The sequence below is a fragment of the Catharus ustulatus genome, chromosome Z, assembly GCF_009819885.2.
Source record: "Catharus ustulatus isolate bCatUst1 chromosome Z, bCatUst1.pri.v2, whole genome shotgun sequence".
Taxonomy (NCBI): domain Eukaryota; kingdom Metazoa; phylum Chordata; class Aves; order Passeriformes; family Turdidae; genus Catharus; species Catharus ustulatus.
The window spans coordinates 52,397,827-52,413,984 of NC_046262.2; the positions used below are offsets into that span (position 1 = coordinate 52,397,827).

The 16,158-nt window shown below is 42.5% G+C and overlaps 1 protein-coding gene across 5 annotated transcripts in view; it reads left to right on the top strand.

Annotated features, from left to right (window-relative positions):
• PRR16 (proline rich 16) overlaps positions 1–16,158 on the top strand; it is a 420,408-nt gene that overhangs the window by 97,588 nt on the left and 306,662 nt on the right. For 3 of the 5 annotated variants that reach the window (XM_033084929.2, XM_033084928.1, XM_033084930.2), the window contains exon 2: positions 3,867–4,626. In XM_033084929.2, the coding sequence (XP_032940820.1) occupies positions 3,867–4,625 (759 nt within the window). In that variant the 3' untranslated portion in view covers position 4,626. Of the gene's footprint in view, positions 1–3,866; positions 4,762–16,158 lie in introns of all 5 variants that reach the window. The other 2 variants (XR_004420667.1, XR_004420666.1) reach the window with 1 other exon arrangement.

The window sequence follows — 16,158 nt, forward strand, 5'->3', positions numbered from 1 at the left end:
AATTGTTTGCAACTTCAGTGGGTTTTTTTGTTGTTAATTGGGGTTGAATAGTATTTTTTTCCTTTTTACCTGAATTTGATTTTACTGATTAGTTCTCCATGCTCTGTTAGTTGCAGCACAGAATTTTTGAGTCCAAATGCATGTTGCTAAGGATGTAATCTTGGATTTTGATAGAGAAATCCAACTCTGGGCACCTAACATTGCTGTCCAGTACCAGCCTAGAAAGCAGATAAGAATAAACTGGTGTCCTGGTTCATTCAGGAGTGTCACATTGAATTCTACCGAGCTTCAAGCTTCAGGATACTGCTGGCAGAGTAGAAGTGGGGATATCTGCAGAGCTCAAATCCAGTTAATGGCTAAGGAGCTCCTTGGACTATAAAATTATGTATCTCAAATATTTGTACATGTGAATCAAGTTCTGTTTTATTCAGAACTGAAAAAATGGACAGATTTCTGCACAACTTTTTTTCTTTTTTAAATTTAATTAATATTCTCTCTCTTATGTCAATAGAAGATGCTTATTGTGAAATAAGGGCTTTTTTTTTCTTTCTAACTACAACAGTTCCACTGTGTCAGTCACAGGTTCTTATGTTGCTTTTTCATCTTATTTGAATTTTGCCTTCTGGAACAAAAAAGCAAAAGAAAAGAACAGTACACAGATGCAGAACTCATGGTGGGAATGAATCTGGACAGATAAACTGTGCTGTTCAGAGCCATTTCATGCTGGATTTATGCTTTACAAATGGATAAGTGACAAAAAAAATTTGATGTGTACTACACATTTGCCCAGAAGGCAGGAGATAAACTCTTGTAATCATTAACTTGAGGGGTAGTCCATGACAGAGTTTCCAGTTACTCTTGAGAACATTTTTGCTCTGCAATACATAGTTTTTCTATTTCTTTGCTTGCCAAGGAATGTCTTTGGTTTATGTTGAATCAATCCTTTCTACCACTGTTACAGTTTAATAAAAGATGATGGGAAGCAGTAGGATATTTAGATATATATAGGCAGACCCTAATATTTACGCAGATCCACACTTAGCATGCGGAGGTAAGTTTAAATTTCAGGTTTACGGTCCGTAACTTGACTTCCTTTTCTTTGTTCCTGTTTCCTTCTGAGTTCTCTCTGCTTTATTTTGCTTATGTAAAGGAAGGTGATAAAGAGTTCTTTCACCTGTGAAGTCTCATTCTTGCAATGAATTTTGGTACAGATTGGATTTGTATACCCCTATTCTGTAATTTTCAAGAATTTATGTGCTGTGCTCTGGAGGGGTTGTGTGGGATCTGAGAGTTATTAGAGTTCAACTGTACATTTCAACTTCTAGAATAATTATTTAAATCCTTACTATTTCAGGAATTTAATGTCTGTATTTTAAGTACAGTAAATTCACGAATACAAGCCGCAGTGAGTATAAGCCGCATCTCTGGGTGTTGGCAAATATTTCGTTCTTTGTCCATAAATAAGCCGCGCCTGAATATAAGCCGCTCTGTCGTTCGCAGCGAGGACCCACGTGCAACAAAGTTGCCAAATACTAACAGAACCACGGCATGGCGGGGGGTTTACTGGCTCAACTAAGGCTGTGCAGACTCGGCCCGCTAGGGGCTGCTGACGGGGCCAGGTGGCCCAGCTCGGTGGCACCACTCAGGGCTGGCTGCCGCCTCTGGGTTCGCTCGCCCCGGCCCCGCTCCCGCCGCGACGCCGGCTGGGCACGGAGAGCACGCCCCGCTCACACCGCGGCGGTGTAGGGCAGGAGCAGAGGCCCCCCCCCCCCACCCCCCCAAGCCGTGGCAATGGCGGCGCGCACTTCCCCCTCCTCCCCGAGCCACAGCAATGGCGGCGCGGGCTTCCCCCCTTCTCCCCGAGCCGCGGTAATGGCGGCGCTGGGGCCCCCATCTCTCCCCCGGGCTGCGGCAGAGGAGGGAAGAAGAGAGCTCTCCTGCCTCTCTCCCCGCCCCCCATGCTGCCTACAGGGAGCCAGGGCAACTGAGTAACACTTTGTAACAACCGCGAAATGCTGGCTTTTACTGGCAGGTGCTTGGCTCGGTGCCCTGGCTGGCACGTCTGGGGTTGTAAATGTCAGAAAATTATTCACATTTTAGCCACCCCCGAGTATTAGCCTCACTTCTGAGTTTCCACCAAAATTTTTGCCAAATTGCTGCGGCTTGTATTCGTGAAATTACTGTATATATTTTTTTCTTTTCTTTTTTTTCCTTCTTTTTTTGACAAAGAAATAGAAATTTAAATGCAAGATGATACTGAACTTGAAATACTGAATAAATGAGTTCTATATTTGGTCTTTTAGAGAAAAAATATTGTAACGTTTGTTCGAAGATGCTTGAGAGCTCTCTGAATGATACTTATTTGCATGTTTGGTGGTTTTAGAAGGAAAGCACTAAACTGAATTGGTGCATATGAATTTTTATTGATTTTGTATTACACAACTCTGCTTACTGTATGAGCAGTGAAAGCAGGAGTGCTTTTTCCTTTTATGGTTGTTTTGCTTTTAGTATTTACCTTTTACTACTGGGCACATAAGTGGCTGACTAGTTTGACTGAATAAAGAGTCACTGCCTTCAGTAGTGAATTTTCACTTTTTTTGTAATTAATATATGGTTCATATCCCTAAAAATAGTCTTAGTTTGAAATCAGTAGTATCAACACCAAATTACTGAAAGCAGGAAAGCAGTTAGAAATGAAAGCAGGTAGAAATGAAAGTTTCTGTGGAATAATAGCCACATCTGGTTTCATTTCAGATGTATTGGGTTGCCTCTTCCAGAGCACCACAGATCTCCCACAAGCACCCCAAGCAATGGCACAGATTTTTATTCATGCGATGAAGTTAGTTAGCAACATTTCAGCTACTGCTTACTTTATGTTCATCCTGTGAGACTGTGAAAGACAGAGATCAGTTTTTAAGTGTGTACCAATGCTACTTCCTGTGGTATCTGTTGTAGTTATGTGTAGTTTGTAACTACAATTGTTTACCTGGGTACTGAGTTAAATGCAGTTTTCAGGAAGGGCTTTTAATTGTCATATGAGAAACTTCTTTACCAAGAAATTGCACTGTCGATTTCATGCTCGATAAAAAATCAGTAGAGAAAGGAGTCTTGAAGACTAGAAAAGAGCTAACAATGTAGAATCTAAAACCAGAATTCTGGAAGGTATAGGAAAACTTCAAATAAAATGCATGAGTTCTTAAATACTTATGCATGGAAACCAAGCAACATTTTCTCTCTTTCAGCAAATGCTATTTCAGGATTGTTTTGAAGGATTTCAGATCTTATGGAAAATACTCATAAAGGGAGATAATGCAAGACAGAATTTCTTTCTCAGCATCTCTTTTATGTTAAAAAATTGTCAGAAAATTGTGTATCAAACTTACGATTCTAGGTGTATAATATCACCTATACAGAGAATGCATATTTAAATCTAGAGTGTTTGAAAGGTCAGAGCTAAGAGATATACTCTGCAGAATTTTTTGGTTCAGAGGCTGTCATGCAGAAGCTAAAGCTGAACAATTTTGTCTCTTCCTGCACTGGAAGGCAAAGCATAATACAGAAGAATTACACTTCACTCACTATGATATTACCAAGTAAACCCTGGAGGGAAAGAAAGGGAATTTCATTCTAGACTGTTTTATGTTATATTTCTCTTGTATTCAGGTGATGAGCTAGCAAACTGGCCATCTCTATCATTATTGTTGTCGTCATTTTTATTATGATTATTTTATTACGTTGACAAGAACAAAGAAATAATGGTCAAAAAAATCAGATACTCCACAAATTGATGTGGAGAATGGCTTTGTTTTTCTGTGCCTTCTCTGAGGTACGCTTTTCTCACTGTTCTCACTCTGGCTGTCGTGCAGGTGGTTGACCAGATTGACACACTGACATGTGATCTGCAGCTGGAGGATGAGATGACGGACAGTTCCAAAACAGACACTCTGAACAGCAGTTCCAGCAGCACAACAGCCTCCAGCTTGGAGAAGGTCAAGGTGCGGGGCAGCGCACCCCTCATCAAGCCCCCTGCGCACCCCTCAGCCATCCTCACCGTGCTGCGGAAGCCAAACCCGCCCCCTCCTCCCCCTCGGCTGACTCCTGTCAAGTGTGATGAGCCTCCCCGAATGTCTCCTTTGGCCAACCCAGTCAAGACCAATGGCACGCTGCTGCGGAACGGGGGCCTGCCCATGGGGCCTGGCCGCATCCCCAATGGAGATATGTGCTGCATAGCCAATGCCAACCTGGAGAAGGTCGTGATGCAGCCCCTGGTGCACAGGGCTGAGAAAGAGCGGTGTGCTCAGCCGGGAGCCAGGGAGCGGGTACGGTTCAGTGAAAAGGTGCAGTACCACGGCTACTGCCCCGACTGTGACGTTCGATATAACATCAAAAACAGGGAGGTGCACTTGCACGGCGAGTCAGCCCGGGCTGCGGGGAAGCTGCCACACCAGTGCCCTCCTCTGCCACCTCCTCCACCTCCGTTGCCTCCATTTCTTCTGGAAAATGGAGGGTTGGGGATAAGTCCCAGTAACAGCTTTCCTCCTCCAAGACCTGCAACTGTGCCTCCACAAACTGCGCCAAAACCCCAGAAGACCATCTTGAGGAAATCAACCACTACAACAGTGTGAAGTATGCCCCTTGTAATAACTCTTTGTTTTTTCGTATATTTAAACATAAATAGGTAATGAGCACTTTCTACTTGAGCAATAAAAAGACCCAATGTATTACATCCTGTGTCCAGTGAAGTGGCATAAAAATCACATGGTAAGTACAAAGAGGAATACTTGTTGATCTTATTTGTACTCACCAGAAATACCCTTGTGGCAAAGGGTGCTGAAAAAATTCTCATCCTTTAGCACCAAAGTTGTAAACATCTGTAGCAGTTTCTTATTTGTAGCATGGTTTAAAAGACAGTTCAATGTCAAAATACTGCATAGCATTACGTGATAGATTTCAGTCTGTCTGACATAAGGTAATAACCATTTCTCTCCTGGGTTTTGGGACTTTTCAAATGTCTTTTGATGAAGCAAAGTGGGTACCAGACAACAGCCTTTGAATGAATTGTAGCAAACGCTTTTTTCTCTTCATGAGTGCTTGAACAACCTCACTGTATGTGGGGTGGTTGCAGTAGGAGGTAATCACTGGACTCTCAGCAGCTTGGTCTTTGGAGAGGAAGTAAAGAAATGATTGAAACGTATGTTGACGTGGCTCTGAAAAATTGCGTTGCATTTTGTTTCTCATTGTCTTAGTGTGTCACTACTGATGTAAATTACGGAGTTTTGAGATAAGCACGGATGGTTGCATTAAGTTCCCCCTTTTTTTCTTCATCTGCAAAATGGTAGTGATATTTTATCTCACTTTGCAATGGCAGTAGACTGAAAAAACAAAGCCCAGTCCTGTGTTTTTCACAAAGCTTTTGTCTTGTGCAAATCTTCTTTTTGAAGGCAAAGAAAATGTTGCTTAAGGCCTTCAGGGACATCAACTTAATTCATGTAAAGAGCTTTGAAGTTGAAAAGCTCTGTGCAATTATGAAGCATTAACATGCAAAACAAGATATTTTACATGTTATCACATTTTGATGGTGAACCCAATTAATATTCTTACTAGTAGAAAAAAAGTCCTCAGTGTTTTTAATTATTTTATGAGAGAACATCCTTTTATTCTCACAAAGAGAATTGCAGGGACTTATGGTTTAAAAAATCATCCAGTCAATGAGGAAAATCTGATAATAAATTTGGTATTTACAAAACTAGTGCCAAAGTAATCCCAGTGGCCAACAGAGAATGCTGTATTAAAAAAAGGATGCTTATTTCAGCTGAAATGTAAAAGGTACTTTATGGCAGAACAGGAAAAAACAGACAAATTTTAATTTCTATTTGCAGCTCTTAATGGGTATTAAACAGATATTTATGTTTCTCTGTATTCATGTTCTAGTATTTAAATCAAAATTATATGAATAAGTGTAACAAAAAGTTCCATCAGATGACTACTATTTATAAACCTTTGCAGTAAGCAAATATTTTCTTTTGTGCAAATACAGATCCAGGGTCTAAAGCTTCATGAAGTATTCTCTGTGTAAAAGGCAAAGAAGAGAAATCATCCTAAATTCTTAATCATGCTTTCCCCTCATGCCTCCCATGTGTTTTTCACGATGCACTTTATACTTGGTATTGTTTTGCTGTACTTAATCCCATGAGAGCTGTTGCCAAGTGCAGTAAGTCCAGGTACTCGCAGCAGGAGACAGTAACTCGTTCTGCATCTGTGCAAGGTCTTTGCTGCCCAAATCAGGATTTTGGCAATTGGATTCTGCTCACGTGCTGGGACTTCACAGCACCTCCCTTGCTCATACATTGAAAACTATATTTAAAATCACTGGAACAATGTACAGACATGACCACATTGCATAGCTGCAGGTTTTTCTTTCAAAAAGAAAATTCCTACTGTCCTTACTTTATCACTACTATATAGATCATACACCTGTTACAAGCATTCTTAAATGTACAAGAAATAGGATAATGCAAATCAAATATTGCACATAAAATATTAAAGGAAATAACAGTGAGTCATTCTAGGGGGTTATGGTTTGGTGCATATATGTTACCTCACTTGACTTGATTTTTCAGATATGAACCCACCTCTGATAGAAGAGTACAGCATTTCTCCTCTGGGCTTTTCAGAGTCTCATAAACATGGTAGCACTTCCAAACTGGAGGCTGTACTCTGTGGATGTGCCTTGATATGTAAATTTCAGGGTTTTTACAGTTCTCAGCTCTGGAAAACTTAAACAGCATCCGAGTTTCAGCAGTTAATGTTCAGTTCTGGTACCCAACCTCTTGCATCTTCATACTTTGTCTTCTCTTTCAGAAGTGCTTTCTTGTCTCTTTCCCTGTGCCTCCTGAATATCTTCATATGATATGGCTGTGCCATAGAAACATGCAGCTTTTCAAGTGCAGTGCTATCTTTGGCCTGAAATGGAGTTTTAAAATGTGATGGAAAAACATTGCTTTTCTGTGAAGTTTGACAACCCAAGCTTTCTTTAATGCAACATGTTTCAAGGTCTCTGTTAAATCATAGTACAAACATTGAATCAATTATGTTTTAATGAGAATTTCTGTGGCCTGTGTCCTATTGTAAGGTATTTTTGTCAGCGTAATAATTTCACATTAATAATGTGTCAGGATAAGGTGAAAACAGGTAAACTTTCAAAATGTGGGAAACAATTAACTTTAGATTTTGCAGCACTATTTAGAAATTGCTAATAGAAATGGTGCAACAACAAATGCAATAGTGTATTCTGCTGTATTTTTACATTTATATTAGAAATATAAAGTCTGGGAAGCATTTTTGAACATCCACAGAACAGTAGGCTTCACACCTTACTGAGGAAAACCCTATAAACTAACCACAATTGGACAAGAGTTGTCTGCAAATGTTGTATTCTCTAGATTGCATTTAGTGTTTTGCAAATATGCTAATACCTGAAAAAAATGAAAATCCAGTAACAGTACTCAGAGCTTTAATTTAGTGTTTGCCATCACTTCAGTCTTCTGTCTAGCTTTGATTCCCTAAGGTACAGTAAATTCACGAATACAAGCCGCACTGAGTATAAGCCGCATCTCTGGGTGTTGGCAAACATTTTGGTTTTTATCCATAAATAAGCCACACCCGAATATAAGCCACTCTGTCGTTCGCAGCGAGGACCCGCGTGCAACAAAGTTGCCAATTAGTAACAGAACCGCAGGAGGGCGGGGTTTACTGGCTGAGCTAAGGCTGTGCAGGCTCGGCCCCCTCAGGGCTGCCGACAGGGCCAGGTGGCCCAGCCCGGCGCTGCCACTCGGGGCCACCCGCCGCTGCCATTGGGCTGGGGGCTGGCCACCGCTCGGCACCGCCCGCCTCTGCCACTGGGCTCGGGGCCGGCCGCCGCTCGGTGCTGGCCGCCGCTGCCACTGGGCTCAGGGCCGGCCGCTGCTTGGCTCCGCCCGCCGCTCGGGGCCGGCCGCCGCTGCCACTGGGCTTGGTCACCCCGGGCCGGCGCTGCCCCGCGGTGGCAGGCAGGGACGGTGCTTCCCCTGCTCCTACAGCAGCGGTGGCGGGCAGGGACGGAGCTTTCCCGCGCCCGTGGCGCCGGCGGTGGGCGGGGACGGAGTTTCCCCACTCCTGCCGCGGTGGCAGTGGGCCAGGATGGAGCCTGCCTGCTCCTGCCACGGCAGGCGGGGACAGAGCACCCCGCCTCCTCCCCGAGCCGCGGCAATGGCTGCGCGGGGCTCCCCCCACCCTCCCCAGGCCACGGCAATGGTGGCACGGGCTTCCCCCCCACCCCCCGGCCACGGCAATGGCGGCGTGGGCTCCCCCCCTCCTCCTCGGGCCACGGCAATGGCGGCACGGGCTGCCCCCCTCCTTCCCGGGCCGCGGCAATGGCGGTGCGGGGTCCCCCCGTCTCTCCCCTGGTCTGTGGCAGAGGAGGGAAGAGAGTTCTCCCGCCTCTCTCCCCGCTCCCCCCGTGCTGCCTGCAGGGAGCCAGGGCAACAGAGTAACACTGTAACAATCGCGGAATGCCGGCTTTTACTGGCAGGTGCTTGGCTCGGCGCCCTGGCTGGCACGTCTGGGGTTGTAAATGTCAGAAAATTATTCACATATTAGCCACACTTCCGGGTTTCCACCAAAATTTTTGTCAAATTGCTGCGGCTTGTATTCGTAAAATTACTGTATTTTAAAATCTGAACTGTCCAGATCTAGACTTCTCAAATGCCAACAGGAGAAGGTGGTTCCTATCAATTTAATGAAGGGGAAAAGCTTAGGAAAGTTAGAATAAGAGATGAAAATTACTTAATTTGTAATAATGGCATTCATTAAAAAAGCTAAGACGTGAACACATTGTAAGCAAGGAAAAGTAGGAGAGTAAAATCCAGTAACAATCCTTTTGAAGGACACCTGGTAAAAGTAAATTTTCCCCTTCTCTCTTGTCTTCTGGAGATGTTGCATCTTTCATCACATAGTCCATTTTTCTTATAAACAAGAAAATATTCGAAATCTTCATTACTACTTTTATTATTAAACCAGTACTTTATTTAAAATATGACATAAGTCAAGTATGCTACCGCTCTTGTTATTAGCTTTCTTCAGATAACTTGTTTATTGTTTTTGAAGCAAAGAGCAGTATGAATTCTTTAAATACCAGAGAGATTTGTATGTGAATGTTTCCTCAGATCTCTTTCTTTCGATGTTATAATGATGGCTTTCCTTTCAGTAATGCCACAAACAGCAATTTTACATGTGCATATGAAATCGTACTGTGGTTGCCGTGTCACTTGTCTGATGTAGTCTCAAAGTAGGCATGAGTATTGGAGCACATATTTTTGCAGAGGCAGCATTCCTCATGCCCTATTTAGATATATGCTGTGAGCCATGCTCTTTCAGGGGCTATGTATGTGTGTTCAAAAGCAAAATACCTATCCACTGCTCAAACTAGTAATACTATTGAAAGCATAATGGTGCAGAAAGGTCTTGCACAAAAGCATGTAGTGGAAATGTATATGGTAAACCTTGGTAAGCACAATTGCTGGAATATTCAATCTGGAAAAATATGTGGCACCTGTTATATAAACACTTTTTTTAGGGATACTTCTGATATATTTAATGCAATACTTACAGTAATTTCACGATTACAAGACACACCTCATTATAAGCCGCATGTCCAGGTGCCAGCAACATTTAGATCTTTGTCCAGATATAAGCCGCACCGGAATATAAGCTGCATTTTCGTTCGCAGGGAGGACCCGCATGCAACAAAGTAATGAATTAGTAATGATCGTGGGATCCTTCACCCTGGCCCGGCGCTGCCCCGCGGTGCCGGCGGGAGGGAGGCACAGAGCCCACTTGCACCCACAGCAGCAGCGAGAGGGAGGCACCGAGCCTGCCTTCACCCGCGGCGGCAGCAGGAGGGGGATGCATGGAGCCCCCGCCTCCCCCCGCAGCCACGGGGCTGGCAGGAGGGAGCCCCTCGCCTCTCCCCCGGGCCCCGGGGTCGGCGGCACAGAGCCCCCACCTCCCCCCCAGGCCACGGGGCTGGCAGGAGGGAGCCCCTGCCTCTCCTCAGGGCCACAGGTCCAGCAGGAGGGAGCCCCCGCTTCCCCCCCACGCTGCCAGCACGGAGTCCACCTCCACCTGCTGCGTAACAGAGTAACCAATTTGTAACAATCGCACAATCCCGGGTTTTACTGGCAGGTACTCGGCTCAGCACCCTGGCTCGCACTTCCGGGTTGGGAAATTTCAGAACTTTGTTCATATATTAGTCGCTCCTGAGTGTAAGCTGCATTTCCGGGTTGGGAGCAAAATTTTAGTCAAAACGGTGCAGCTTATAATTGTGAAATTACTGTACGTGCTGCAGCCTAAAATTTCTCTATCTGTATTAGCACAGACCACAACTGAAGCAGCAGCAGCAGTGCAGTGCATGCAAACTGCAGTACAGCTTCATCTTTGGTAGCGGTTACGTGTTAATGGCTTTTAGTTGGGAAAAAGTAGCAGGGATTTTTTCTCAATCTCCTGTTTTATGGTGGCAAACAGTCCAACAGAAGAAGTTTCTCCATCAGTCATAGCTTTGGCAAGAGATCTGTAGTAATCTGGGATAGCTCTGAGGAGCACAAGCAAGCTGGCTTTCATTACTGATCTTAAATGATTTGACATGTCTCTAACTCATACTGGTCGAAGAGTTCTCATGTTATCTGAGGCTGGAGCTCTGGGATAAATGGACCTGACCATGTATCCTGCAGGAGAGAGACCCATGTTTGAGTCAGCTGGTGCAAGTCTACTCCTGTTCTCAGTGCCCTTGCCTTTTTTCATGTATGGCAATGTTCTTGTTGCCTCATGGTGGGAGAGTTCTGTGAAGAAATCACACCTGCACTGTGTTCATCAGCTGAGCTGTATTGTTTCAGTGGTGAAGCATGGCTATATTTAAATTACCCTGTCTTTTGTAATGCTAAATCTTTAGAAATTTTGAAACAAAAGTTTTCTCGCTTTTGAGGTAATCATTCTCTTGTCAGGTTGTACAAATAAAATGAGAATCATCTTGCAGGTATGATGAAGGTGGACTAGAAATTTTCATACTTTGAGGGACTGGGTTTGCTATTGCAGGACTGTGTATCTTTTGTCACATGAAAATGGATTTTATAGACAGGCGAGAAAAAAGCAGAACATAAATTGCACTTGATAGCCAGCCAAGAGCAGTGCTTTGAGAAATGAGTAAAACCAGAATCATTCTGCTGTCTTGCTTGGGAAAGATAAAGAGTGAAGGCTCAGGAATTTAGCATCATCTTCTCATGACAAGAGGTTTATTCTTTAATTCCTTGCATATCAGATGTGTATACTGCAATTCTTTAAGGAATTTAGCACAATCTATCTCATTGTTTGTAAATTATATTCATGAAAAAAAAAGGTTTTGTAAGAGCTTTCTGATATCACAGCTGTCCTAGATGTTGTTTGTCTGATATTTTAAATAACTTTTTATGCAATCTTACAAGCAATAATGGGAAAAATTGCGTAAGAAGGGAAAATGATAGGCAAATTATGAAAAAAAAGAACTTTCAACAGATGTGTTTAAGTATATTCCTCAGTGTTGCTTACATGATGATAACATCATCAATATGAGAGCATGTTTTTCTTTACATAGGGTTCTTATCATTGCTTGAAAATCTTGAATGATGAGATTAATATGATGATTATATTAAGAGGTAAGAAAAAAGACAGCCATTGTCAGAAATTTTCATGGAAGTATTTCTTTCCTTTCCAGTTCAGCATTGATTTTCCTAAGTAAAAGTTGTGTGCGTTGGTCTCCTTCTTGGATAAATTAGCATGTGAAAACCGGAACATTATGATAGTGTCTTTTTGTATAAATCTCTAATACCTGCAGAGTATTTTGGTTTTCCTTTTCTGCAAATACAGTGATCATTGTGTTCTGGAGTTAAAAAAATTGTCTATGTCCCTATACCACTTCAAATCGAGTTTAAAGCTCTCTCAACAAGTCCTGGTAGCTCCTGAGCTAAGATCATTTTTCCTTATTTGTTGCCAGTAGGCTTGGTGTTGTATAAACTGACCTGTTATCAAAACCCCCAAAATTCTGCTGATCACACCAGTCTCTAAGCCAGTATTATTCTTCATGATTTTCCTGTTTCCTACCTCATCCCCTCCAAATAGGAGGAGAGAACACAACTTGTACTCCAGATCCCTTGACCAGTTTTCTCAAGGCCCTGAGGACCTGCTTGACTCTCTGAAGCCTTCTTGACAGGATTTCATTGCTGCCTACCTAAAAAGCCAGCACAGGCTGACAATCAGGCTGATAACAGAGGCTAAGTTGTTTCTTGGTGATGTCTTTTACATGGGCCTCACAGAAGCAACACACCTCCCTTTTGGGTCTGGTAGGCATACTGGGACCTCCATTCCTCTCAAAATTGAATCACCACTGACTACTACCCTTCTTTTTTTTAATTCAGGAGTAAAAATTTTAAATTTTAAATTTTAATTTTTTTTTTTTACCTAGGCTGTCCTAGGTAGCCCCTCCATTCCAGAAGAACCTTAATCCCCATTCTCATTTCTCTGACCCCTAGATTCCAGGGCCTCATACCGGTTGGATAAGGGCAACTGTGAAGGTGAGGCAAGTTGGGAGGGAATTCAGTACCAGTCATGGGTCAGAAGAAGAATGAAGTCTGCACCTTGAATTTTAGTAAAGCATCTTTTCAGCTCTTTGAGAAGTTAATTAGGAAACCGGGAAAACAGAGCAGAGACTGGAAGATCAATCCATGGAGCACAGGAGTTCTCATTACCCACATTTAAGAAATCTGAAAAGTGGAGCAAGAGGTCAGCATGGATGAATCAACACCTGCTGGTTAAACATAAAGGAAAGAAGGAGATGCACAAACAATGGAAGCAGAGACAAGTATCCTGGGAAGATTTTAGGGAGATATTGCCTAATTGTGTAGGTGTGAGGCCAAGAAGACGGAGGCATAGGGGGAGGTGAACTTGGCAAGGGATGCTAAGAATAAGGGCTTGAACAGGTTAATCAGACAGAAAAAGAAGGTCAAAGAAAGCATACAGCCCTCATGAACACAGACTGGCAAACTTGATGTACAGATGGCGATCAGTGGCAAGTAGCGCTCTCAGGAGTCTGTATTGGGACCAGTGTTATTTAATATCTTCATTAATGACATGAATGGGTTGAGTTCACCCTCTGCAGGTTTGCAGGTGACACAAAGCTGAGTGGGTGCAGTGACACTCCCGAAGGACAAGATGACATCCAGAGGGACCTACACAAGTTTAAGAAATGGGTCCATGGGAGACTCATGAGGTTCAGTAAAGCCAAGTGCAAAGTGTTGTTCAGTCCCCAGTATCCATGTAGGCTGGGGGATGAAGAGATCAAGAGCTGCCTTGCTGAGGACTTCATGGTTACTGAGGGATCAGAGTTTGGATATGGGCTGATAATGTGTGTACCTAGCCCAGAAAGCCAGCTGTATCCTGGTCACATCAAAACTGTGACTTGTGGGTTAAAGACAGTGATTCTCCTCCTCTAGTCTGCTCTGGTGGGACCCCAACTGCAGTACTGCCTCTGCCTCAGTACGCAAAAGACATGGACCTATTGGAGCAGGTAAAGAGAAGGGCCTCACAACTGAGCAGAGGGATGGAGCACCTTCCCTACAAGGAAAACTGATGGACCTTGAGTTATTTAGCCTGGAGAATTGGTAGAAAAATCAGGAGTGACGTTGAACCCTGGAAGAAGGGAGGAGTGGAAGAAAATGATTTAAGATTTAGCTTTTATTTGTTATTTTCCTACTCTTACGTCATTTGTAATAAATTGATTTTTCCAAATCCAGTTTGTTTTGCCTGTGGTGGTAATTGGTGAGGGGTCTCTACCTGATTCAACTCATGATGCTTTTGTTAGATTTTCTCTACTCTCCAGCTGAGGAGTGATAGAGCATCTTTCATGCACTTTCATCCAGCCGGGGTTAGCTCCCTCACAAGCAGTATCAAGGACTGCCAAGATCTAGTGAGCTGGAAAATATCTTTTCCTTATATTTTGTCTTCATAAAACGTGCAAATTACAAATTCAGAAAAGGGAAAAGTAATTTAATATTGAAACTTGAACATTTCTGGATATTATTTGCTTTAACTTAAATGATTAAATGTTTAGAGGAAATTTATTCATTAATTCAGTGGAAATAATGTTTCTGACAGCAGAGGACCCATTAATATTGCAAAAAAGCATAGGTATTGTTATCTGAATTAATAAAATCAGACTAGAAATAAGATTTAAGTTCTTCTCAATGAGAAGAACTTATTTGGAAAAGTAGTCAGTAATCACGCTATGAAGTCTTCAAATTAATTCTGGATTTCTCTAAAAAGGAGACACACTAAGTCTAAGGAAAATACTACAGTCGTAAGCAGGAAGGCAAAGTAATTTACTCTAATGCTCACTGTTAGCCATTAAAAGAACTGATACACCTTTCATTAAAAAATAGACAAAAATTATACTTTTCTGATGTAGCCAGCAGGTGCAGTTTTGTACTTGACAGAGAGGAGAGATGAAAAGAATCAGTTAAACATACCAGAAGCAATGAAAAAGTTAAAATGTCAAACTATTTTTTATAGACAGGCACAACTCAGTACAAATTGTTCAGAGTGTTAATGAATTGCTTCTACTTATATGGTGACTTGAAAGGAATGTGTTGGATGGCTTTTAGGAATATATATGGAAGTGCTTCTCTACTGTCAAGAATTACGATTTCAGAGCAAAGCATCTTTCTGTATCTGTGTGGAAAATCTACAGCAGGACAACATACTCTAGATCAACTGTAATGACAAATCTTTTGGCAGCCAAAGTGCTTGTCAGCTATGCAGGTATCGATCTCAGGATCAGTCAGTCAGTGCAGCCATAAACAAATGCTCTTCAAATTCCAGTGCTGATGAAACTGTCTTTAACCCTGCTCTGTTTCTGGGAAAAAAACATCCTAACCCACCTTTGCTGAACAGTCCTGCATCATCCCTATAATAAGTCAATTAGAGTAGTTTTTGCAGTACAGCAGTGAACCAGCTGAGTAACCCAGGCTGTCTTAAACAATGTTTATCCCCAAAATCAGTCAGTAAGTCAGACTGTGAAAGAAGAGGTTGAAAAAATGAGCAACCTTGTCAGAGAGATGTGGATTTTTCCTTGACCTGGCTTGTTTCTACAATGTGTGAAAAGAATACAGGTGAAATGTTTTCATGTATACATGTTTTTAGGCTTCACCAAAATAAATAAGGACAAAATATAATCAAAATAAGACTTTGAGTTGTGTTACGATGCGATTTACAGTAATTTCATGATTATAAACTGCACCATTTTGACTAAAATTTTGGTCCGAACCTGAAGTGCGGCTTATAATCAGCTGCGGCTTATATATGGACAAAGAACGAAAAGCTGCTGTTTTAGTTTGGTGTCTTTAGTTTGCTGTTTAGTTTAGTTTGATTTTAGTTTGGTGTCTGCTGAGAAAGGCAGGAACTTCTCTTTGAAATGGAGAATGTAAACCCCCTCCCTCCAAATTATTATGATTTTGAAATCAAGGGGATTTCAGGCAAAGATATGAGAATTAGGAATAACAGTTCTTTTCTAGGGAAATTAAGATAGAAATACAATACTACAAAGAAACGAACTCCAAACTAAGACAGAGTACAACCTGACACCCCGTCAGGCAGGGTGTTGGTAGCTGTCCCATTCAATGGTGGCTACTGTCCCCTTGCAGTGACAGATGTGGTTCAGTTGAAGCAGTGCTGCTGTGGAAGGGTGCACATCTCTTCTGAAGGTCCAGCAATGATATGGAAAAAAAAGTCCGGTTTTCCTCTGGAGTCCAGGGAAAAGAGGGTGACTTGGTGTCCCAGAATTTCAGTTTTTATCTAGGTAGGAAAGGCTGGGCTTTCTCCCCTGGCTGGAGCAACTCTCAATGGGATCAAGTAATTTTGTCAGTCACACAGTGGGACTCAATGGGCCATTAGCAGAAAATGACTCCCTGGAGGAAGGATGGAGGTTTCAATGGATGGCCCATTAGCAGAATATCTCCCACAGAGATAAGGATCACTGCCCTACCTGATCGCAACAACTGGTGATAGAATAGATACTTTGATCACACTCTGTATTGTAAC